Genomic DNA, 24,646 nt, shown 5'->3' with positions numbered 1-24,646 from the left:
AGGCTCATGCAAAGACTTAACTCCTCATTTGCTGCAGCTGTGCAACACACACAACACAAGACATGACGTTTATGGAGGGGGCCAGGAATGGATGTATTGGGCCACTACATGGGCATTAGAGATGAGTGAACATACTCGCTAAGGCAAATTACTCGAGCAAGTATTGCCATTTTCGAGTACATGCCCGCTCATCCCAAAAAGATTTGGGGGGGGGGGCGGGGGAGAGAGGGGAGGAACGGGGGGGGGGGGGGAGATCTCTCTCTCTCCCTCCCGCTCCACCATGCTCACTCCCACAATTCACCGTTCACCCCCATCGACCCCCGAAACTTTTGGCACGAGCGGGCATGTACTCGAAAATGGCAATACTCGCTCGAGTAATTTGCCTTAGCGAGTACGCTCGCTCATCTCTAATGGGCATCTATCTGGTTCCATACCTATCAGATTTATGAGGGGAATTGCTGTTGTATTTTGTTTTATTTAAGGTTATCTAAGGACCCTCTCATAATCCAGAATATCTAATAATCCAGCATTAATGCGATTGTATTCCTGCCAGAATAAATTTACACAAATATTTGGGGAATTGCTGAAGGCCTGTTCCATACTATATGATTTGCAAGCTATGACAAGAGCACAGGTTGAGAATAGTTAATAGTAATAAAACTGCCTCCCAAATACTGGCTCAAATACTTGCAGGCTCTTCTTCAAAAACTTACATACAGCCAGAATAGAGAATTGGATCAGATATCTGTAGATTCCTGAGGCTTTCACTTCACTTTCAGTATCACTACTGTATGCAGGATCCATCTGCCACCAAATGCTGAGGTTGGACAACTTTTATGTATGAGGATCTCTTTAAGCAGAGGTAAGTGGGGAGAAATACCACTATACTGCCCAGCAATATCGTTGCATAATCTAAACTAGATAACGGTCTGTTTACTACATGGAACCATCTCCAATAACACTGTGTTACAAAAAAAATGTTTTTCATTTTTTTCTGGACAAAATGTCTGTTTCTTAAATACCTTTGGGTGCTGATTCCAAATTTCAGCTCTGATTTTGACTGTCAGGAACAGATTTACAGACAATTTCCTTAACAGCTGAATAAAGAAGTCTAGATATAATTGCAATTAAATATGTTTTATGAATGTACTTATAAACAGTAAATCCTGAATAGAGTAACATACAGCATGACATAAGACCATCAGATGGCTGATGTATAATAACGCACTTCCATAAGTGGCCTGAAAATGTAGGAAGTTAGATGCAGTGTTTGCATAAGTCACTTATTTCCTTTATGTCCGCCAGTGTTCTCCCTTGGAATATTCCAGCCGGCATCCACTTACCTTCACACTGTATTTATACAGTTTTTAATACAGTTTCAGAAATGAAAGCTGAGCCGTGATTGGTTCCTATGGACAACAAAGATAGTTTTATTGTTAGACAATTTTAGTTAGTACAATATTGAATATCCTACGATGTGAATAGCTTCATTATCTTGCCTGATAGACGATTTTAGTTGCCATATATGGATTCAGCAACCTGAATATAACCCATTAGGGACACAAATTTGACTATGACCTTTCTTTCACTCCCTGTGTTCAATCACTTGCAAACTTATGCCACATGCACCTCAAAAACAACTCCAGAATCATTCCTTATCTTCTGGTACAAGCTGATAAAACTCATTTTGCCCTGATCCACTCTGCTTGATTACTGCAATTCACTTATAATCACTTATGACTTTAGAAGGATCGTGATCCAGGGACTATTCCGATTGCCAGATTGGAGTCAGGAAGGAATATTTTTTCCTTAAATAGGGAAAATTGGCTTCTACCTGACATTTTTTTTCTTGCCTTCCTCTGGATCAATATTGGAGGGAGGAGGAGGAGGAGTATGGGCTGAACTGGATGGACATACGTCTTTTTCGGCCTTACATACTATGATACCATGAATGTAGCAGCGATATTCATCGTTTTGTCTAACATCTTCAGTGATGCCCTCACCCTGCCGGTCACTGCACTGGTTGCCCATCCACTATAGAATACAATTTACTCATCACTGTAAACCATAAGGCTCTCCACAGTACTGCACTACCTTACATATTCTCCCTCATCTCGGCCTACCATGCCACCTATGCTTTCTGAATTTTGAAAAAAAAAATCTGTACTATGCATGTCCGATGGCAACTCGCCGCAGCCATTCGGCGAAGATCATAGTATAAAAAGTTTTCATGTAGTTGCCTTTATGATGTCCTGTATCGAAAGTTGAATTGGCTTTTAAAGCCGTGTAAAATTATGGAGAGAAAGAGGTGGAAGGGATAATAGGTGGTCTGCTGAAGTTATTGTGGATGTGGAGGAATGGTCCTGATCTTTTTTATTGCTTTGGGTGTCTGAAATTGAGGAATGCCTGGTAGGTGTTAGTTTCCAGATGAAATTGTTGATGTCAACAAATCAAATTCATTTATCTTATTTGATGAACAAAATGAAAGGCCTTTCTGTAATAATGCTGTTTCACCAGAGTTCAGGATGTCACTTTAAAGGTTAACGATCTTTAAGGCAGAGTCTTGTTCCTTTTTGATTGGGGTGTCTTCTTGTTGGGCAGGTTTCCTTTTTCCTCGTCCTCTTGCCCCTCTTCTGGTTTTCTTTTCAATACGGCTTTCACTTCTTTCCAGAGGGGCTCGAAAAAGTTTTGGAATCTTCTTTACACTGGCAGCTTGCCATATGTGATATGTGGATATTGGTGTCAGGGATGGGGAAAGCTCTAAAAAAGAGATGGACTGATTTGAGTGGAAAGAAGAGGGGATATTAGAAAGGGAGTGTCAATTTCAAGTTATGTTTAGATGGTAGGATTAAAAACTGTGAGTACAGTAAACTGTAATGAGAGAATCTTCCAGTGAGGACGAAAGGGTGAATATGGTAGAGTTTACTAACTGTATAGATACTTGTATAAAGTGATTTCTTATATCCTTGTCAGAATAAAACTAATGTGAACCGTAATTGACTCAAGCCTGTAAAACATGTTTAGGCTGCCTGTTCATGGGCGTTGCGGTATCTGCCGTGGGAGCCGCCGCCCGGGAACAGGAGCTGGCAGATAGATCTCCGCTGTCAGCCTATCTGACAGATAGGCTGACCGAAGAGAATCTGCAATTTGCCGTCCGTGAGCGGAGAATCGCAATGGTTCTCCGCTCGTGGACAGGGGGGCTGCGGATTATCGCCGCGGGAAACACAATTCAAACTCACCCGTGGACAGGCAGCCTTAGTTATGTTATCCTGTACACAAATAAAGCCTTGTACTTATCTGGCACTGAGCCATCAAGTATCTGAATGGTCTTGTGACCTTTGAACCATAGATGCCTGAAGGATTGGCTACCCCCTGGGTATGAAGGAATCAAAGCTAGCAACACCTGGATAAACACCTCTTTCTGTGTATATAAGCTGGGGCAAAACCAAGGTGGTTAGAGCAAACTGGACCTGCATTATGGATGCCAATATGCAGTGTGGCATTAAGCGCTGCGGAATAAGTTGGCGCTATACAAATAAAGATTATTATTATTATTACCTAGGGGAAACTCTGATCCATGTTTAATTGCTGCTCTCCAGCTCAGCTAATGGTATATTGGACAAATGAAGCAAAAAGACTCCTTGGTGAGGAAACTGTCCAGCGTTGGTGGTCATCCAGCTGAACAGATGTTGTTTTATTGTAATGTAAGTGTATTCGTGTGTGATGTGTATGTGTCCATGTATATCCCTTGGTAATATCAGTATTAAACCTTTGCCTAAGAAATATTGTCAATTAGTTTAACTATCACGTATTTTATATAATGTTTTTCAATTACTATCTTCTTAAATAAATTGTGTTGTTTCAACCTACTTGTCCTTCTTTAAAGCCATATTCAAACTTGTTGCCTTACAACTTGCCAAAACACTAACTGAGCATGTGTAGGGGTATTGTTTTTTTTCTGTTTGTGTTGGTTAACAATTTCTGATGCAAAGTTGGGAACTGATAACATTTTGTGGGGAAAAACAGAAATATTAGATGCTTTTGGCCGCCTGCAGACGGCCGGGTCGGATCTGGCTGCGAGAATTCTCGCAGCGGGACCCGACCCGAGCGTCTGCAGAGAGCTCCCGCGGCTTCGGCTCTTTCATGTGCCCCGCACAGAAATAGAGCATGCCGCGACTTGTTTGCCACGGGAGATTTCGCGCAGCCAAATTGCGGCCGTCTGCCTAGGATTGCGTTTGTTAACGCAATCCTGTGGCAGCTTCCACGGGCAGAAATTCTGCGCATCTGCAGGCGGCCTCACTTGTTCTAAGAGCAAACCTACGGCAGCCTGGATGTCAGATGAGAAGGGGGATGGGGGCACCCATGGAGTCTTCTCTTCTCTTGTCATGTGGGCGTAGTTAGTAACCTACACTCCTTTTGGGTGTTATTGTCTAATTTCTTCTTCTGCCAAAATTTGATATCAGTATGATAATCATTGTGGTCTCTTTGTGTGTCTGTACATGTATGTGTATGCATGCATATATAGTTTTTTTCTCTCATTTTTTTATAATCCCACTAATTCCCTTATCATTCATCAAAATTATTCATCTTCAGTCCACTCAATTTTGTGTATGTACATGTGTTTTTATATATATATATATATATATATATATATATATATATATATATATATATATATGTGTGTGTATACGCAAAATTTGCACACGGCTATACTGAGTGGACAGTACTCATGTGAAAAAGCCCTAAGTGACACCAGAATTCTTTGACCACATTTAAAAGAATACTTGATAACATTGCCAACCCCTATAACAACAATAAGAGAACACAAGGAGCTATATCAAGGGTCATGCACATGATCATGTAATACCTCTGTTTTCTACAAAGCCGTAGTCAAACACTCAGAGAAGTGCATGGGCTTATCGTACCTCAGAAGGTTCGATTTCAAATATGACATAGGACACCCAACTGAGCATTGTACAGCAGTCCATGGAATCTGGTACGGTACGACAGGGGTGTATAGAACCTCTCATGCCAATATATATAACTTCTACTATGTGCGTGGAGCCTGTTTTTGATTTTTGTGGGGAAATAAAAGTTATTTGATTAAACACAACACAAATATGAAGGATGATCAGATGGATGGAGCCGAAGATAATTTGGTTATTTTTAAAATGGCAAATTTATTATTATCAAGTGTATTATAAGACCTAATTTCTTCTTGTACAGGAACCTGATCTCTTCCTGCCAGGACATTCCTGAAGATCAAACCCTTCACCACCCACATTATCCCAAGGGTCTGCTCCAGATTGATCAGTATGAGTCAAAAGTTTTATGCCCCTCAGAATTTCTCAGATTATGAGGAAATTAGAAGAAGTTATAAACTGGATCAACCAGAATTCTTCAACTTTGCAAGTGACATCTTAGACAAATGGACTGCTGCTGAAAAGGTAAATCTATATGATTTTTTGTTAAAGTCCATCCCTCAACATAGAGATGGGCATGTATATGGTGCAAATGATATATAAATACTAAATAATAAGATATGCTTTTCTCGTCTGTTATCATTGGGGGACACAGCTCTGACCTTGGGTATAGCTTCTGCCACTAGGAGGCAACACTAAGCATAAAAGTATTAACTAGCTATACCCCTCCTGCAAGCAGCATGCCAGCTCAGTTTTTAGCTTAGTGTCTAGGAGGCAGGACTGTCTCTTCTACAGAGACAATTTTTTTCCATCCTATTTTTCAGTTTTTTCTCTAAAGGACCAGGGTATAACGGGGAGGCAGGACTCTCCCTGTTAACCCATTGAGGAGGGAGAACAGAGGAGAACTCAACCCTCTGTTGTCTATTGCCTTTTAGAGGCTGTGTAGTCAGCATCGTCCTCTACAGCGGCGTTGGGCGCACGTGTCAGTGCGTTGCCGCTGGTCAGGATGGGTTGGTGTATAACCATGTGTTGCACGGCTCCCAGGCATTTTCCGCTGTGATTGCCGCTGAACAGATTGCGTAGCTCACGACCGTTTGATTGCCATAAGCTGGTGTATATCGCTACCGCGCGGCCCGCTTCGCCGGCAGGCAGCAGTTGGTCATGGTTATGCTGACCAGTCCATACGCTATCCACTCAGCGAAATTAGGATTGCTGGGACCCCTTCTCTACCACACACAGGCTATCGTGGCTCCCTGGCTGCTGGTAGCGCCCCTATTGTCCCTCCTGCAGTCCCCTGCAATGACACGTGGACGGGGCGGCCAGAGCCACATACTAAGTGTGCTCTCGCTACAGTATGAGATGTACAGACAACAGTGTACAAACTTTTGTCAGCATACTCCGGACTTGCTGAGACCTGTGGTACCTTCCATTCTGGAAAGAGTACTGCAGGAGGAGTCACTGGAATCATGGCTGCCCATATCTGCTCCGGACCGCGTTGATCCTTGCCTGTCGGTAGCTCCCCCATTGCCCCTCCTGCAGTTCCCTGCAGTCAGCCGTAACGCAGTTTCTGAGTCCAGGATGACACGCGGACTCGGCGGCCAGAGCCACATGCCAAGTGCTCTCTTGCTACAGCACTATATATACTGATAACAGTGTGTGAGCTCTTGTCAACATCACTCTGGGCTTGCTGACTGGAATCATCGCTACCCATGTCTGTTCCACACCGGGTTGAGCCTTACCTGTTGGCAGCTCCCTTGTTGTTCCCCCGCAGTCACACGTACCGCAGTGTCCAGGAGGACATGCGGGCGGGGCGGCCAGAGCCACATACTAAGTGCACTCTCGCTGCAGTACGGGATTAAGCAAAGAGAATCTCGTCTTACAGATAGCAGTATGCGATCTCTTGTCAGTACTCGCACAGGGAGTCTCTGGACTCATTTTTCCTCATGTCTGTCCCGAATCAGGTTGAACTTCTCTACAGGCAATCGCACCACAGTGTCCGTGTCCGGATGACACTCGGACAGCGGCAGGCAAGGGCCACATACTATGTGCGCTCTTGTTACGGAACAAGACTACATCCAGCTGGAGAATATCTCGTCTTATGTACAACGGGGTTCAAGCTGCTTGTCGGCAGTACCCCAGGCTGCTGAGACCTGTGGTAACTTCCATGCCTGAAGCAGCGCATACAGTGGTTTGAGCCGGGGTCAGTTTTTGCCCCTCAGTAGTTCCCTGCACCCTGGGTCGGAGTCTGGGGGACAGAGCCGCATATCAAGTGCGCTCTCCACTGCAGTACTGGATTACAGACCAGCAGAGAATATCTCGGTTTATGGACAATATTACTCAATCTGATTGTCACCGGTACTACGGCCTTGATGACAGGCCTGTCCTAACAACTAGCTGCTCCTCCGCTTTTCCCTGCAGGCAACCAGACCGCAATGTCTGATGCCAGGATCGCACTCGGACAGGGCCCTGCTAGAACCATGTATGGTATGTGATCTCGCTATAGTACGAGATTTACATTCACCCAAAAATAGTCATCCTATGGACAACAGGTATTGGGCTTTCCTTCGGTCTTGCTGAGTCCTGTGGTACCTTTTAGATGGAAGGAGTACTATTCACAGGAATTCTGCGAACACGTCATTCTTCAGTCCATATGAGATACAGCTGAGCAGCAATTTCAGGGAAGTTTGTTTTCCATATATACTCACACCGAGATCCTAAGATCAAGTCGTGTTTATTTCAAAGTACATATTCCATAGCCATGCAACGTTTCGACCATAGTGTGGTCTTTGTCAAGCATGCAATCCTCCTTCTTTGTTCTCCCTGCATTATTGCTTGCTGGAGAGCGTAAGTCAGTCTATACTTGTACTGTCTGCACTTTTTAGGGTTCGTCCCTCCCTACTGCTGATGTTTCCTTAAAGGGATCAGTGAAAGTCCCCTACCAGTGTGCCCTTGCTGCCTTGTGCGGCCAATTTTTCTGTGCCTAGTGGATTCTTGCAGTTACATTGAATCCCAGTACAGGGCCAGCCCTAGTTGATTACCCAGTTAGTCACCATTCCAAAGGACAGATGTCCTCGGAAGCCCATGGGGCCATGCAGAAAGTGGATGCTGTGGCCATTGTCGCAGGATCATGGGGCCGAAGGATTTCCTCAGACATGCCCCTTTTCAATTTACAGCTAATCAAACAGCCGTCGCCATGGACGGAGGTTGTCGGCATACCAGCATTAAGGTCATACTGCAGGCCTTCCAACCTTGGTCAACACGGAACTCCAGCATGGAACGGTTGCAGATCGCAACAAGTTGCTTCTCCATTGGCGTCTGGAATCGACCTGCTTCCTTCCTCACAGAGGGACTGTGAAGGTGAGGTTGACTACCTGGAGGTATATGGGAACTCACTTACAACTAAGTCGAGTGGCAGAAGACCCACAACACTCTGACGTTTCAGCGTTGATGGCTCCACAGCCCTTGTTTTTGGATGCCTATTTTGTACCGATGGTACAGGAGACGGTCATTATCTACCTGCGGTATGTTCTGCCGCCGGTATCAGGACCCACTTTGGTGAAGTATCGGTGGGCACCTTCTCGGTAGTCCCGAGAAACGCTCCAGGGCAAGTTGGCTTGGTTGACTACGTAAGAGTACCTCGCGCAGGTAGCATTCTTCAGTCACGCTTGCGCGCTGCCAGTAATCCTGGCAACTCCGAGTGGATTCCTGCGTTTCCAGGGTGGACTTCTTGCAATGACTCTGCTTTGCGGCAATACAGGGTTACAGTGCCAGGCTGCTCCTACTGCTTGCATACAAACTGAGCTGGCATGCTGCTTGCAGGAGGGGTATAGCTAGTGGGAGGAGTTAACACTTTTATGCTTAGTGTCGCCTCCTAGTGGCAGAAGCTATACCCAAGGTCAGAGCTGTGTCTCTTAATGAACAAGATGAGAAAGAGATTTTACGGTAAGTTCTTACAAAATCTATTTTTTTCCCCAGGATGGCAGCAGAGCTCCCAATCCTGCTCTGTGGTGGATAGATGGTGAAGGAAAAGAGGTCAAATGGAGCTTCGATGAGTTGGGGTTTCACTCCAGGAAAGTGGCAAATATACTGTCTGATGTTTGTGACTTAAAACCAGGAGACAGAGTTATGGTAATTCTTCCTCGGGTTCCGGAGTGGTGGCTGTTCAATGTTGCATGCATGAGAGCAGGTAAATAAAGTTATAATAAGTTGTCTGAGATCCAAAACAATGCACTCACCGTAGCAATGCTGAACTAAAAATCATCGTTCGGCCAAAAAGCTAACGATGGTAGCATTTACATGCAATGATTGTCGCTCAAAAGACACTGTTTGAACAAATTTTGAGCGATAATTGTGTGAAAATGGGTCTTTACTCTAATAGTCAATTGCAGAATTCACAGCGGTATGTATAATCTATATAGTATTAGTCAGGCTCTTCACAGATATAGACTAAAACCAAAAAACTTAATTGAATATTATTAATAACTTGGGCTAACACAGAAGGACATACGAACAACAACAAGACAAGGATTCTGGAACCATGCTAAGTTGTCTGCTATTTTATATATACTGCAGGGGGCAATCAAAAAAGTATCCCTGTTCGATGGATAGGAGCACAGATAGGGATAGCAATCTTATATAAGTAAAAGCTAGATAAGGTACCTCGTTTATCTTGAGATACTAAATTAGTACCCCCCCCCCTATTTTGTAATTCACAGTCATGGCCCAGAATTTAGCAGATGGAATATTTAGCTAGATAGTGTGTAGGTACACTGTGCAACTGATGGTTTTACTATCAGGTATTTTGCTTAAATATTTGACTCAGGTAATCAACTCTCAGATATTTGACTCCGGTAATCTGCTCCACGCGTTTCCCTGTTCTTATCAGGAACAGTTTATCAGGAGCAAAAACGCCCAATCGGCCAGATATCATTTAGTCTATCACACAAATTTTAGAAACTTAACGGAATTAAATAGATCCTGTCATGTGTTGCTTAATAAAAATAAAGCATCGACACCCTATCGACGGGTGTTCATGCTCTTAAATAATTTTACAACGTGTCAAATATATTGCTCGCATAGCTTAGGCTCCCCACATAGTTGAGACACAATAGTATATCTGATTGCATCAAGTGCTATAGATGGCAAGCAGTGTCTAGTCCCTTTGTTTTTAATAATTAGAAGTGCTCAGACACAAAGCTTATAGTGGCGTGTTTAATCATTAATAGATATTCGGTTCCTGAGATAAAGGAGCCCAGTGTGCAAATCGCACGCTGTGTAAAGTCGCTTAATAAGGGGTTACGCCAGGCACCGGACTTGTAGTGGCGTGTCTAGTCGCTAATAAAGGTTACGGAACTATCAACTAATCCTAAGTCTGCAGTTCGTGTATAGGTCATTCTACAACGTAGGCAGAGTGACCCCTAACTAGCTCACTAAGTCTAGAGATAGGGTAGCCAGAGGATAGAGAATGCGAGTAAAAAAAACAAAAGATAGCGCCTGTGGCTCTGATGGTGAGGGACAGGTATATGAGCTCAAAGTGTTCAGTCCTGCTATTTAATTGGCTGAAAAGGGCCACCCATCAGGGGTGTGTGTATCACATCGGCCTATTAGAGATAGTGTGGGAGTGGTCGGAGTTAGAAGCGGACCGCCCAGACGAAGTCCCTCGGTGATAATCCGCTTTGGGACGAGTTAAATACAAGGCTCATACCCTGGACAAATAGTCAAATAGTGGAGGCAACTGCCAGTGGCCTCCGATTGTCAAAGGAGGTACCCGATCGTAAGTGTGGCCCCAGAGTAGCGGGTCAGTCCGCGGTCCACGGTGCATCAGCGCCATGATGTAATGACGTCACGACTCTAGTCACATGACCACCATCCGGTGGAGAGCAAGCGCGTCTGCGTCATGACGTGATGACGTCACGACGCGCATTAACGTCACGGCCGCCAACCTCTCTATATTCCTTCAGAGAGCCCTGATGTGGGTGGGTCTACATGTACGCCACCTGACCGCCCAACCTCACTACTATCTCATTGAGGAGAGACATAACAAAGATGGTCACGTGAGCGCGGTCAAGCAAGTAGATGATACATAGGAGATACAGCAATCACACCATTGCTTAAAGAAAATACATCACCAGTAAATTTGGCATCACGGAGCAGTCGCTCCACAGACCGAGAAGATGAGGGCAATAGATGTAGATTTCATATGATATATCCCATCTATTATTTATAGAGGATAATTTGATCTATCCTCATGGGAGGATCACAGATTTGGGTAGAGAGATCATTTAACCCACTGTGCAAGCCCAGAAGGTTTAGAATATATTTTAGATATAGCGATAGGGAGGGATTGGAAAAATATATATACACAGGGATATCACAGTTTTATCAAGGGATTTAGCACACAAGCTCAGGAGATGGATTCAAAGAAAACATTTGAAATTGAGATTTGCATTCAGACCAATTGGAGCTACAGTGTCTAGTCTGAATATCCATGAAGCTTCTTTTTGGAGTAATATTTTGTCTATGTTTCCGCGTCGGGCATTAAGACGGAGAACTTCATCCCCCTGAAATTTAAGGGAGCTCATGTCTCCGTTATACACTGTCCATAAATGGACTGCCAATGGCGTAGATTCGTGGCGTCGGATGTTCCCCACATGTCCGAGAATACGTCGCCGAAATTGTTGGATCGTTTTTCCGATGTAATTTTTGGGACATCGGCATGACTCTAAGTAGACAACGTTCCTCGTTCTGCAGTTAATGAAACAATGATTTTCATAGATCTTATTAGTACTAGCGCTTTTGAAGGATTTACTTTTAAGAATAAACGGGCAGGCCGCACACCCATGACAGGGGTATGTGCCTGACGGTTTCGCTGAATCTAGCCAGGTCTCGCTGATCATGGAGGGCGCCAAATGACTTTTGACTAGATGGTCTCTCGAATTGTGGCCCCTCCGAAATGTGATCATTAGTAGTGATGAACGAGCATACTCGCTAAGGGCAATTGCTCGAGCGAGCATTGCCCTTAGCGAGTACCTGCCCGCTCGAGACAAAAGGTTCTGCTGTTTTGGAAAGGTACAGAAATGGCATTCAGAAGTTTTGTGGATGAAGGAGGCCTTAAAGGAGATGTCCCGCGGCAGCAAGTGGGTCTATACACTTCTGTATGGCCATAATAATGCACTTTGTAATGTACATTGTGCATTAATTATGAGCCATACAGAAGTTATAAAAAGTTTTATACTTACCTGCTCCGTTGCTGGCGTCCTCGTCTCCATGGTGCCGACTAATTTTCGCCCTCCGATGGCCAAATTAGCCGCGCTTGCGCAGTCCGGGTCTTCTCCTCTTCTCTATGGGGCTCCGTGTAGCTCCGTGTAGCTCCGCCCCGTCACGTGCCGATTCCAGCCAATCAGGAGGCTGGAATCGGCAATGGACCGCACAGAAGCCCTGCGGTCCATGAAGATAGAGGATCCCGGCGGCCATCTTCAGCAGGTGAGTATGAAGACGCCGGACCGCCGGGATTCAGGTAAGCGCTGTGCGGGTGGTTTTTTTAACCCCTGCATCGGGGTTGTCTCGCGCCGAACGGGGGGGGGGGTTTAAAAAAAAAAAACCCGTTTCGGCGCGGGACATCTCCTTTAAGTGTACTTTTAACCCCTTAGTGATGCAATTAATTTTAGCCTTAAGAACCATTAAATAGTTTCCCTTTTTTGTTCCAGCAGCCTAAATTTCTTATTTTTCATCAATGTAATGATATAAGACTTTGAATTTTGCGGGATGAGTTTCAGTGTTTATTGGAACAAATTTCGTGTAGATATAATGTATTGCATATTTTTTATAAATTTTTTGCTGGGTAGCAATGGTAAAAAAGCAATTTCACTGTTATTTTTACAGGCTTCACCATGTGGTATAAGTATTATGTTGACTGTTTTCCACACATTAGGATGAAGACAACACCAAATTTAATGTTCATTCATGTTTTAGTCCTTTTACAAAATATAAACACTTTTTTTAAAACAAAAAGACTTCTTATGTCACCAGATTGCAAAACAAGTACATTTTTATTGTTCCGTCAATGCAGCTGTACAAGGGCTTGTTTTTCACAGGATGACTTGTAGTTTTAATTGGTACCATTTTGAGATATATACAACTTTTTGAACAGAAATCTGCTATTTTGAAATTTTCCATTTTAGTGTTTTTTTAGAGAATGCACCATGCGGAATAAATAATACATAGTAACATAGTATGTTAGGCTGAAGGGAAACAATTTCCATCTAGTTCAGCCTGTTTCTACTCTCCTTCCCTTGTTGATCCAGAGGAAAGCAAAAAAAACCCCAATGAGGCAGAAGCCAATTAGCCCATTTAGAGGAAAAATTCCTTCCCGACTCCATAATGGCAATCAGAATAATCCCAGGATCAAAGTTTTGATAGTTCCTGTCTGACTCCAAACCCGGATCAACAACCCCACTGGTCATTTAATGTCTATATCCTGTAATATCATAGCTCTCTAGAAACTCCTATATCGATTTTGCCATCACCACGTCCTCAGGCAGAGTTCCACAATCTCACTGCTCTTACAGTAAATCTAAGTTAATGATAAATCCGTCGTTCCTTTAGACATATATGATACCCTCTGGTTATCATCATAGTCCTGGCTATAAACAAATAATGGGAGAGATCCTTATATTGTCCCCTAGTGTATTTATACATAATTAGTTGATCGCCCCTTAGCCGTCTTTTTTCCAGGGTGAATAATCCCAGTTTTGATAGCCTCTCTGGGAATTCCAATCCTCCCATTCCAATCCTCCCATAAAGATCTCTCTCTTTCTTTTTTTAAATTTCTTTTCTTTATTTTAATGACTAGGGATGAGCGGGTATACACGCTAAGGCACTACTCGCTCGAGTAATGTGCCTTAGACGAGTATCTCCCTGCTCGTCCCTAAAGATTCGGGGGCCGCCGCAGGGCGGGGAGCTGCGGGGGAGAGCGGGCAGGAACGGAGGGGAGATCTCTTTCTCCCTCTCTCCCGCCCGCTCTCCCCTGCTCCCCGCCGCAACTCACCTGTCAGCTGCGGCGGCCCCCTGAATCTTTAGGGACGACCAGGGAGATACTTGGCTAAGGCACATTACTCGAACTCTAGCCCCGATTCTATCAGTGCTGCTGACATGATTTTGGTGTCATTTTAATGCCAAAAATCACACACCTGGAATTCCTGTTCTATCAGTGCTAAGGTAAATGAGCCGAGTTTGTCCAAAACTGTAATGTACCTTTCTTGGAGAACGAGCACTGTTTGTGGTAAACCGTAGGGAGGGGTGGGGGGTTAAAGGCTGCACATGACAAAATAAAATGGGGCTCCTCCCTACTTGGGACTCTTGTAATTACAGTAAATTCATGGCAAGAAATATTTTGAGGTGCAATTTTTCCCTATAGAGATATGTAAGCAGTATCTAGGTGGTTGGGCCCCCAATTAACACATTTATGACATCCTAAGAATAGACCATCAATATGTAATTCAGGAAAACCCCTTTAATATTTGGTCTCACTATTCTCACCTTCTTCAAAGGTTGATGGGCACATTACAGATTTTGCTTTACAACCCAGAAGCTTCACCCTACACCTCTGCTGTTCAAAGATTTCATCCCCAGATGTTTGTCTCTACAAAGGTAACATACTAAACCAATATAACTAGACTTCCATCTAAAGTTTCCATCATTTCTTTTACAGGTTTAGTTATAATTCCTGGGACAACACAACTGACAGCAAAAGATATTCTATACAGGCTTGAAACATCAGGAGCAAGGTGTATTATCACCAGCCAAGACCTGGCACCAGCTGTAGACACTATCTCAACCCAAGCTCCATTGCTAAAGACCAAAATGACTGTGTGTGGAGCGAGAGAAGGCTGGCTGAATTTTCAAGCGCTTTATACGTATGTTCCATGATATTAACAATTAATGACACCAATGACTATGTAATGAAATGTAATAAAAATGGATTTTTATGTATTTAAGGGCGGCCAATGACAAGCACACGTGTGTTAGGACACGAAGTACGGATCCAATGTCCATTTACTTCACTAGTGGGACAACAGGTTCTCAAAAAATGGCAGAACATAGTCAGTGCAGCTATGGGCTAGGAATGACTATCACTGGAAAGTAAGTAAAGAGCTACTGTGAGTAAATTCTCATCATCTGCAATTCATTGGCTTTGGTGGGCTCAGCACCAGTCCCACACAGGAAAATGCCAGAACTAACTAAGCATGGGGATGCTTAAGCTGATTGGGGTAAATGTGTAAAGGCCCATTTATACGGGACGAGTATCGCTGGCACTCTGACAGAGCGGCCAGCAGGGGGCCGGGGCAGCTGGAGATTTGACTCCTCACTCTCCCCCAACGCCTCCCCATTCACTTAACACGGCAGTTGTTCAGTACTGAACGGCTGCTGTTTACACTTAACGATCATCGTTCAGCTCATCTTTCATCGTTTAGGCTTCATAAAATCCTGAACAATGATCGTTCAGTGTAAACAGCAGCCGTTCAGTACTGAACGACCGCTGTGTTAAGTGAATGGAGAGGGGCGGGGGAGAGTGGGGAGTGAAATCTCATCTAGCAGCCCCGGCCCCCTGCTGGTTGCTCTGTCAGAGCCAGCGATACTTGCTCCTGTGCAACAGCGCGGAAACGAATGCTGGACATCGTTTGCCGGAAATTCGCCCCCTGTGAATGGGGCTTATGGAAGGTTGATGAACTGCAATGGCATGCACTAGCCCCCTTACAAATTGCATTGTTATATTTTTGCAATGTAAAAGCGTGTCTGATATGTTAAAATGTTGAATTTTTAATACTATATTGTACTGTTTATTGCCATATACCCACAGAGTCGGGGCACCCTCTGGCGCATAGAGTAGGAGCTGTCAAACTATTGCCTCAATGGTTCTGCCATTTCTGTGCTAGTTGTGCAACATCCCAGAGAAATTACCCTGGGCACCTCGCTAATGTGAAGAGCTGGGAGGGATAAGTGCTGGCTTGTCACAGCAGCACTTATGAGGCTTTGGTCCTGGAGGGATGACATGCAGCCAAGGCCAGAGTAGGATCACAGGCCAGATTCGACACTCCTAGGATAGGGAATGCCAACTTTTACTGAATAATAAACTTTACAAAACAGGTATTCAAGGAAACGCAGGTACAATTAACTTCAAGTAACAGCAAGTTATAGCTCAGAGGTAGGGAGGATACACAGGATAAAAAAACAGCCCTACAGTTCACGTTATCTGTACGGCACCGATCCTGGATTGGGAGCACTTCAGTGGAGGAAGCGGGTAGGGGTCACTCCGCAGACTCTATGGCAGACAATTATTGACAGGAAGGCTTAAACAATAAACACCCCGCACAGCAGGCACGTGGGTGTAACTCAGTCAAGTACCTCTGTGTGGTGATCCTTGCTTTGGACGGCCGCACAGGAAAAGCGTGTATTGTGAACTGGTACCTGTTCAGAACTTTTTGTAGGGCTCTCTCTCTCTCTCTGATGATGGGACTCACTCCATTTACATCCACACTTCAAACGCTACGGGATATCCATCTTCACCTACATGGAAGCTGAAGGTGCTTCCAGGTGGCTCTGTTAGCTTTCTCTCAGGTAGACAAGATGGAAGACACTCACATTTATCACCTCACTTGTACCACATGAAATGACAAACTGATACATCTACATGCAGGCAATGCATTTATTACTGTTAACCTCTCAAGCGCCGCAGCTGTGCAACACCCACTGGACATGACAGGACAAGCTTTGTACAGTGCATCTACATAGGACAAGACATGTATGACATTTATGGAGGGGACCAGGATAGTACGTACTGGACCTCTACAATTGATGGCACCAGGAACACCATCCCTGAATTTCATCCTGCAGGAAGAATGCATCAGTCAGAAGGAGCAGGTTTCTTTGTGACTTGCACTGACTTGATGGTGGATGTTGCTGCGCTAGAAGCATTTTGCCTCTGCAGCTGTGGTTGAGTTGTGTTTATATAACCATGTATATTTGTTATCTTTGCTGAATATGTGCGCAATGAACACACGAGAAACAGTGAAACCAAGCAGGGCTCTGGGTCTGGTCATCGGCCACTGAGAAGCACTCCAATGGGCTGAAAAGGGAGATATCAAAGCAGTGACTGAAGCCCGAAGAGGAGTGCAGACCATGAAAGGAACAAGAGAGAATGGAGAAAAAGATTGAGTGAGATGGGTCAGAAAAAGGTAGAGCTGCAGAGGCTGGTGAGTCTGAGAGACTGTTATAAGGGAGCCATTGGCTGAATATTGTCTTAGAGCATCAAGGCCCGACAACTTCAGTATCAGAGTAGAACTGGTTGCCCCACGGCCTGGTCAAGGCTACCTATAGAGACTGAGAGATCTGTGCTGTGATTGGAAAAAACAAGAGAACATGTCTACAGGTAACCGCACCAGTAGTTATTGCTACGAAATCAGTGTCTGTAGATATCCTTCAACTGCAAGTAAAGAACAGTGCAAGAGGCACCCAAAGTCAAAGAGGTGTAAAGAGCAAATTAATTATGAAATAGAACTGTGTTCTATTGAAACAAGGTAAGTTGAAGCCCTACATTTAAAGAGGTGCCTGTTGATAGAATGTGAACTTGAACAGTGCTAGTCAAGGTTGCTGTGTGAATGACTTGCATGCTATTTGCATATAGTTGTGAGTGGTCAGTGTGATTCTGGAAACAGATGATAGACTGGAGGTTACAGAGACCCTCAGAGGCACCAGGGAAAACATATAGGAAGGCATAATGTGGTAGGATGTAGCCACACTTAGATCCACAGTGGTACGGAAGGTTCGGGAAAGAGCTGTCAGTGTAACCTGACCTATAGGCCTCAGCAAGAGACTGTAAAATTTATGCAACTACTCTAGAATTTAAGAAACGTTGCCCACCAAGTGTAAGAAGAACCATAAAGTGATTGTACCTCTGCTAGAGACTCTAACCATAACATTTGTGTAAACGAAAAGTGATGGTACGCACTGAGTTGTGTCTACATGAGAAAATAAGCACTTATTTACACCAGAAACTGTCCAGCGGGGTGTACCCACCCTGTCACATGCATTACACTTCTTGGGTCAAGCAGGAAATCCACTTTGACTGTGTACCTGCAGAGCTGCATACACCTAGCCAGAGGGATAATTTTCATGTGTACTGCTATTGTTAAAAACCTGTGTTTTTCCAGACCTCATATAAGCAATTGTATGGAGGGATGATAAAGTTTGTATGTGCTGAGGTCTGACTACAGATCCCTGGCGTCCCTCACTTAAAAGTACGCAAATATAAAGGGAATATACTAAACTGTTTGTATTCATTTTATCCATACAGGTATTGGCAGGACTTAACTCCATCAGATGTGTTTTGGAATATATCGGACACAGGTTGGGCAAAGTCCGCATGGAGCTGCATTTTTTCTCCTTGGATCCAAGGTTCATGTGTGTTTGCTCATTACATGCCTCGAGTTAACCCAACTGTAGTCTTGGAAGTAAGTTTAAATGGCAATGCCATGTTATAATAAAAAGAGTAAAAAAAACACCAAAACCTTTAATGCCTAATTTGTTTCAAATGTTTGGGTAAGGCCGTACATAGTCACCGCTGTAGAATAAAAAACACACAGACGTGTTTTTGCTGCCAATTGGTCTAGTTTTCACATGCTTGTTGATATCTACACATTTCTGGGCAGGTAAACAGCAGTGTTACCTACAAAAACTACATGGACAATACAAAAACCTACACGAATTTGGTGTTAAACCGTATGCCACAGTTGTTTATGCTGAAAGGTGGCCAATACATGGGAGCAGGAAAATAATCCACTAGCCAAACAGTTCTGTCTTATGACAGAATCGAACAGCAAACAGACCCCATTGACTATAATGGGGTCCATTTGGTTTCTGTCTAGCTGTCCAGGATTTTTCAGGATAAAATAGTGGAGCATGCTGCCCTTTTTTTGCCTGGGAATTTTTTAGAAAATCAGCAACAGAGGCTCTGAACAGAACGCCAATGCTGATGCCAACACATACTTAGACTGGGTTCTCACATGGCGGAATCCCACCGGAAAACTCGCAGTGTGGCCTCAGCGAAAAACCGTGAAATTTCCGCCAGGAAAGTGCTGCTTCAAAACCCGCAGCACTTAGCTTTGGAGCAGCTTGGCCGCACACTTTTCCATTGTGGCTGGTGCTCCCATAGAGAAGAGCGCTGCTGCAACGGGGAAAAAAAAATTTGACATGCTGCGGCCGAGGAATCCGTGCCACAGTGCCGGCTTCTGCCAGCTTTGTCGCAACGGATTGGCCGTCCCGTGTGGACAAGAGTTTTCACAAATGTCGTCCACATGGCTGGCCAACTCCAGGATTAGTGGCCACAGCGGAATTCCGGACGGAATTTCCGCGGCAAATCTGCCCTATGTGAACCCAGGCTTACAGTTCAGTGTCTGGCTTAAACATAACATTTTCTAGCCAGTAAGAGGTGCTTTGAGATTTCATCTGCAGAAGTCTGCAGAATTGTGAATGCAGCTCTAGACTTTAATACAGGCTGTAACTCAGCATCAGTGCAAGATAAGTAATATAATGCTTATACAAAGTCACGTAAATGTTTTATGTAGATTCATTCTATAAGTAATCTTTAACTCAAATTCCTATAGCATCAGCTAAAGGCCCATTTACATTGAACGAGTGTCGGGCCATGGATGAGTGGCCCGACACTCGTCCATGTATCCCCGCGCTCCCGTGCTCCTGCACGGGAGCTAGCACAGCTGGCTCGCACACAGAGTGGCCAGTAGGGGGGTGGGGCAGTGCAGGAGATTTCTCTCCTCTCGCTCCCCCGCCCCTTTCCATTCACATAACACAGGCGCCGTTCGCTAAGGAACGGCGGCTGATTAAACTGCACTATGAGTGATGATCGTCATTGCTCATCTTTTAGCAGCCTAACGATCATCACTCATAGTGCAGTTTAAACAGCCGCCGTTCCATAGTGAACGGCACCTTTGTTATGTGAATGGAGAGGGGCGGGGGAGCGAGAGGAAAGAAATCTCCTGCACTGCCCCGCCACCCTGCTGGCCGCTCCGTGTGCGAGCCAGCTGTGCTAGCTCCCGTGCAGGAGTGTGGGGATCAGGGACAAGTGTCGGGCATCATCTGCCCGACACTCGTCCAATGTAAATGGGCCTTAACTCCAAACTCTAATTGCCTGAATAATGTTTCCTTTTATCATGTAGACATTCACCAACTACCCCATCACTGTATTCTGCTCACTTTCATCCGTCTATCGTATGCTAGTGTTGTGCAATCTTGAAAAGTAAGTACAAAATTTACTACTGCCTGAATTATCTGCAAATCTCCTCTGGCCTAAAGTACAGATATTGAATAGTTAGTTACGTAAAGTGCGGGTTTGTAGCCTTTTTAGGTATGACATTAGGGAATTGCATTATGAGGAATTTCCTAACATATTTGGAATCTGATAAGTCTTCAGGGCTGTGGGAAACTCCTTCTGCATGGGAAGTTGAACCACATTACTCTGCATGGCAACAGGGTTCGATACTAGACTTTTTAAAATTTTGGATGCACAAGAGGGGGAAGGGGGCACTTGGAGAAAGTTGTCATTGTGTAGGGTGGAGAGAAAAATACTGAGCTGAGTGGTGCAACTCTTCATAAATGACAGCAGAGGCCAAGGCCTAAAACCTGACTCCTCTTTATTACACATGAAACCAGCACATTATATTCTCACACCCTTTTGCACAGTTGTGGAGTTCTCTGAGACGGCAGCAACTTAGAAATATATTCACCTTCATTTTGCTCACTTCACCATACCAATTGGATTGCAAATCTGGAGTAGCTCCAGTTCTTTGTACACATTCTCATTGTGTAGAGGACAATAAAATTATGAGGGGCATTATTTTGTGGGCGCACTACTACAATGTGGGGAGCACAAAGGGGGCTTTACTACTTTCAGGATATTACTATGGGGGGCATACAGGGAGTATTTCTGTGTAGAGGCACAAAAGGGCATACTATTCTTGTGAGGGCAATTGTGTGTGGGTGGCGTGAAGGTGATATTTCTATGTGGAGGCACAAAGGAGGGGACTATTACTGTGTAGGAACAGTATGATTTTGTAATGCAAAAAAGGGGAGCACTGTTACTCTGAAAGAGGGGCACTACTAGTAGCAGCAGGATGTGTGTTTGTGTGCAGAGCCGAACTATGACTGGAAGAAGCCATTATGACGGTCATAGCTGCTGGATAGAGAAGAAAAGGGAAAGTGGACAACTTCAAACAGATGTCAGCTGCAAATCAGTGGATCTAACTGGATCTGATTAAGTTTTTACTGTGTAGAAATGGTATCTGAACACTGTATGATGATGATAACACTTGAAGGTACAATATCAAACACTGAGCTTAATCACTGCATCTAAGCCTGCTGTGTTATCAAGGTCGCCTTATAGATGTGGGGGGCGGTGTCGTGACGCCACAAATGGCTGTCGTGCCAGCCCAAAGCACTATCGTGATGTCACAAAGCGCTATAGTGAGCGCTAATTTTATTATTCTTTGTGGCTGGGAATTAATTGCGATTTGCTTTGTTCGAACGCCAGTGCCCTTGGGCACAATTTGTAGCTGTGAGTGGTAAGGTGTGGAATAATACACAGAGCCAGATATTTTACTTAATTTGTTGTATAACTGGTATTAATTAAGGCAATGAGATGAGGTAGTTGATACATAATAATTGATTCACAAATTGCAACAATATAGACACCTGTGTCTAACTCATCCATATACTGGGAGCTTTCTATGGATTTCTTTTCTCTATCCTTCTTTGTATTTATATCTCTATCTCCCGCTCTTCATATTTACATCTTTTATTTTCCCTCTATTTACTGTCAAAGCTGTCTCTCCTCCTCAGTTACTCATGGTTTCTCAGATTTTTCTCTTGTTTATCTCTTTCTCTCTCTGTCAAGGCTGATCTATCGGGTCTCTTTCCACTTCTCTCTCCTGCCTGGCACTTTCTTTTCTCCTGTCGGGCGCTTCTTTTTCTGGCGCTCTCTCTCTGCCTGGTGCGTCTCACTTACTCCCTCATTGGCTCACTCTCTAGCTTACTCTAGCTCACGTGACCGTTGTCCGGCTATTTATAATCTGTCACCTGACCAGTTTGTCTGCAGCCAATCACAGCCTATCTGGTGGCTAGGCTACCTGCCTCATCTGAGTTTCTATGCATTTTTTCTATGTTGTGCAGCCGGCTAATAAACATCCTAACTGATTGCTAGGTTACCTGCATCGCTCGTGTAAACTGACTCAGATTGAGCCCTAGGGCCGGTTATTATATTACTGGTCCCCATAACTAAACAGTGCTATGTGGTGCCTATTTCCAGGCCACTACATCAGCAAAACATATATGTAAAGATCTATTTTGGGGCTTGTGTCCCGATCTTTTAAAGCTGGCCCTATACATTAGATGGCTGTAAGCGGCATGCTTATTTTGCCAACAGCGCTTTCTCCCACCTCCTTCATACACATGCATGCTCAATTTGGCCGAGCCTACATGTGATCTCAGTAGGAACAGGGGAGTATGCTACTGCCAAATTATACTGTCAGCAGCTTATCTCCATGAGAACAAAAAGATTGGGCAGTTGAAATCCAAATGTCTGATCCTCATTTTTCCTGACAAATGTTGTCAGGGAACACGGGGAGAACTCAATACACATTAGATCATTGGTCAAACCTGCAGAAATTATCAAGTATTCGCAATACGCATTTAATGTACATGGCCAGCTGTACACTCTAGCTGTACCTGTGGTACTGGTCTCATCACATGAAATAGAGAAAACTTTTGGGTCCCCCAAATCTCCAGGGCTTGGTGCAACTGCAGAATCTGCACCCCCTAGGCCAGGGGTCCCCAACTCCAGTCCTCAGGGACCCCCAACAGGTCATGTTTTCAGGATATCCTATGGTAAGAACACCAGTGGCAATGTCTCAGGCACTGACAATAATTTACATCACCTGTGCAACACTGAGGAAACTCTGAAAATATGACCTGTTGGCGGTCCTTGAAAACTGGAGTTGGGGAACACTGGCCTAGGCAGTAGTTTCTCCTTTAATAATATTTTGACAGGAAGCTAAATGTGATGGGCAATGCATGAGAATGCCCGAAAGATGAAAAGTAATGCCTTTAATGCAGGGCAGGAAGTACATATTACTTAAAGGGGTTGTCCCGCGCCGAAACGGGTTTTGTTTTTTTTTCAACCCCCCCCCCCCCCCCCGTTCGGCGCGAGACAACCCCGATGCAGGGGTTAAAAAAGATCACCGGAGAGCGCTTACCTTAATCCCCGCGCTCCGGTGACTTCTTACTAACCTGATGAAGATGGCCGCGGGGATCTTCTCACTTCTCACTCGGTGGACCGCAGGGCTTCTGTGCAGTCCATTGCCGATTCCAGCCTCCTGATTCGCTGGAATCGGCATGTGACGGGGCGGAGCTACACGGAGCTACACGGAGCCCCATTCAGAAAAGAAGAAGACCCGGACTGCGCAAGCGCGGCTAATTTGGCCATTAGACGGCGAAAATTAGTCGGCTCCATGGGAACGAGGACGCTAGCAACGGAGCAGGTAAGTGAAAAACTTTTTATAACTTCTGTATGGCTCATAATTAATGCACAATGTACATTACAAAGTGCATTAATATGGCCATACAGAAGTGTATAGACCCACTTGCTGCCGCGGGACAACCCCTTTAAGACCCCCACATTTATCCCTTTGCTACTGCAGAGAGCTCCCTAGTGTTCTGGGAGGTCTGACACCATGGAGCCCCAATTTCCGTCCCCTTAGCTCATTGTAATATGCAGCCCTGGCCATACACACAATGAATGTTTCTCCAGTTGTAGTATAAGGTGGGATTCAGTAACACAGAGGTGATTATAATGAAATTATTTGTACCTTTTTGTTTTATTCATGAAGCTACAAATTCAAGAGCCTGCAGCATTGTGTGGGTGGTGGGGATCCTCTAAGCCCTCTAGTGATGAAACAATGGAAAGCAAATACAGGACTTGACATTTATGAAGGCTATGGTCAAACAGAAACGGTAAGCTCTAAACGGACAAACTTTATTAATTGCAACTAAGCATATTGGGATTTTAAATATCCCTTATGGTCCAGATAAAAGTGGTATTACTCTGCTTGGGTTGGTGTTTGATTATAAGACTAACTTCTATCTTTAACCATTTTGTCTGTCAGAACCCATCTTTTTGAAGCACTCATGTCACTGAATTGCATTGCAGCTATAACCACTGTCAATGAGCTAACTCCCCTTCTATTTTCACTTCTTTACCCTCTTGTCCTAATATACAGGGTGATTATAATTAAACTAGAGGTGTTCAGAGGTCTCTAGCGGAAAAAAAAACTATGGGCAGAAAGAATAAAGATTACTGTTTATACTCAATAAGGTATGGGGTTTAGATCTCTTGAAGGAAAAAAATAGTACCAAATGCTGGCACCAGGGGAATATTTGGTACTATACATAAATGGTATGGCGTATATAATGCAGCTGGTGAAAGCATTCCGAATAAGTTATTCAGATCTGTACAGTATGACTGCAGTGCTATGACTCTTACATTGCTTGAACGTGAATTGCTGGTTAAATGTAATTATTTACAAGGTGGTAACAATTTCATGAAACGTGCAAGAAGCGCATATTGAACCATAGCTATACGTTTTTCCAACATGGCAAAT

The 24,646-nt window shown here is 44.2% G+C and overlaps 1 protein-coding gene across 2 annotated transcripts in view; it reads left to right on the top strand.

The window, feature by feature from the left end:
- The first annotated feature begins 695 nt into the window (after nucleotides 1-695).
- Nucleotides 696-24,646, top strand: part of LOC136576753 (acyl-coenzyme A synthetase ACSM3, mitochondrial-like) — a 38,897-nt gene continuing 14,946 nt past the window's right edge. The window contains exons 1-9 of one of the 2 annotated variants that reach the window (XM_066576304.1): nucleotides 696-862; nucleotides 3,563-3,644; nucleotides 5,227-5,447; nucleotides 8,898-9,108; nucleotides 14,632-14,836; nucleotides 14,919-15,062; nucleotides 18,274-18,430; nucleotides 20,153-20,232; nucleotides 23,876-23,999. In XM_066576304.1, coding sequence (XP_066432401.1) covers nucleotides 5,316-5,447; nucleotides 8,898-9,108; nucleotides 14,632-14,836; nucleotides 14,919-15,062; nucleotides 18,274-18,430; nucleotides 20,153-20,232; nucleotides 23,876-23,999 — 1,053 coding nt within the window. In that variant the 5' untranslated portion in view covers nucleotides 696-862; nucleotides 3,563-3,644; nucleotides 5,227-5,315. The remainder of the gene's footprint in view (nucleotides 863-3,562; nucleotides 3,645-5,226; nucleotides 5,448-8,897; nucleotides 9,109-14,631; nucleotides 14,837-14,918; nucleotides 15,063-18,273; nucleotides 18,431-20,152; nucleotides 20,233-23,875; nucleotides 24,000-24,646) is intronic. The other variant, XM_066576303.1, reaches the window with a different exon arrangement.

The sequence above is a fragment of the Eleutherodactylus coqui genome, chromosome 8 (genome assembly GCF_035609145.1).
Source record: "Eleutherodactylus coqui strain aEleCoq1 chromosome 8, aEleCoq1.hap1, whole genome shotgun sequence".
Taxonomy (NCBI): Eukaryota; Metazoa; Chordata; class Amphibia; order Anura; family Eleutherodactylidae; genus Eleutherodactylus; species Eleutherodactylus coqui.
This window is presented reverse-complemented; position numbering and strand designations above follow the sequence as displayed.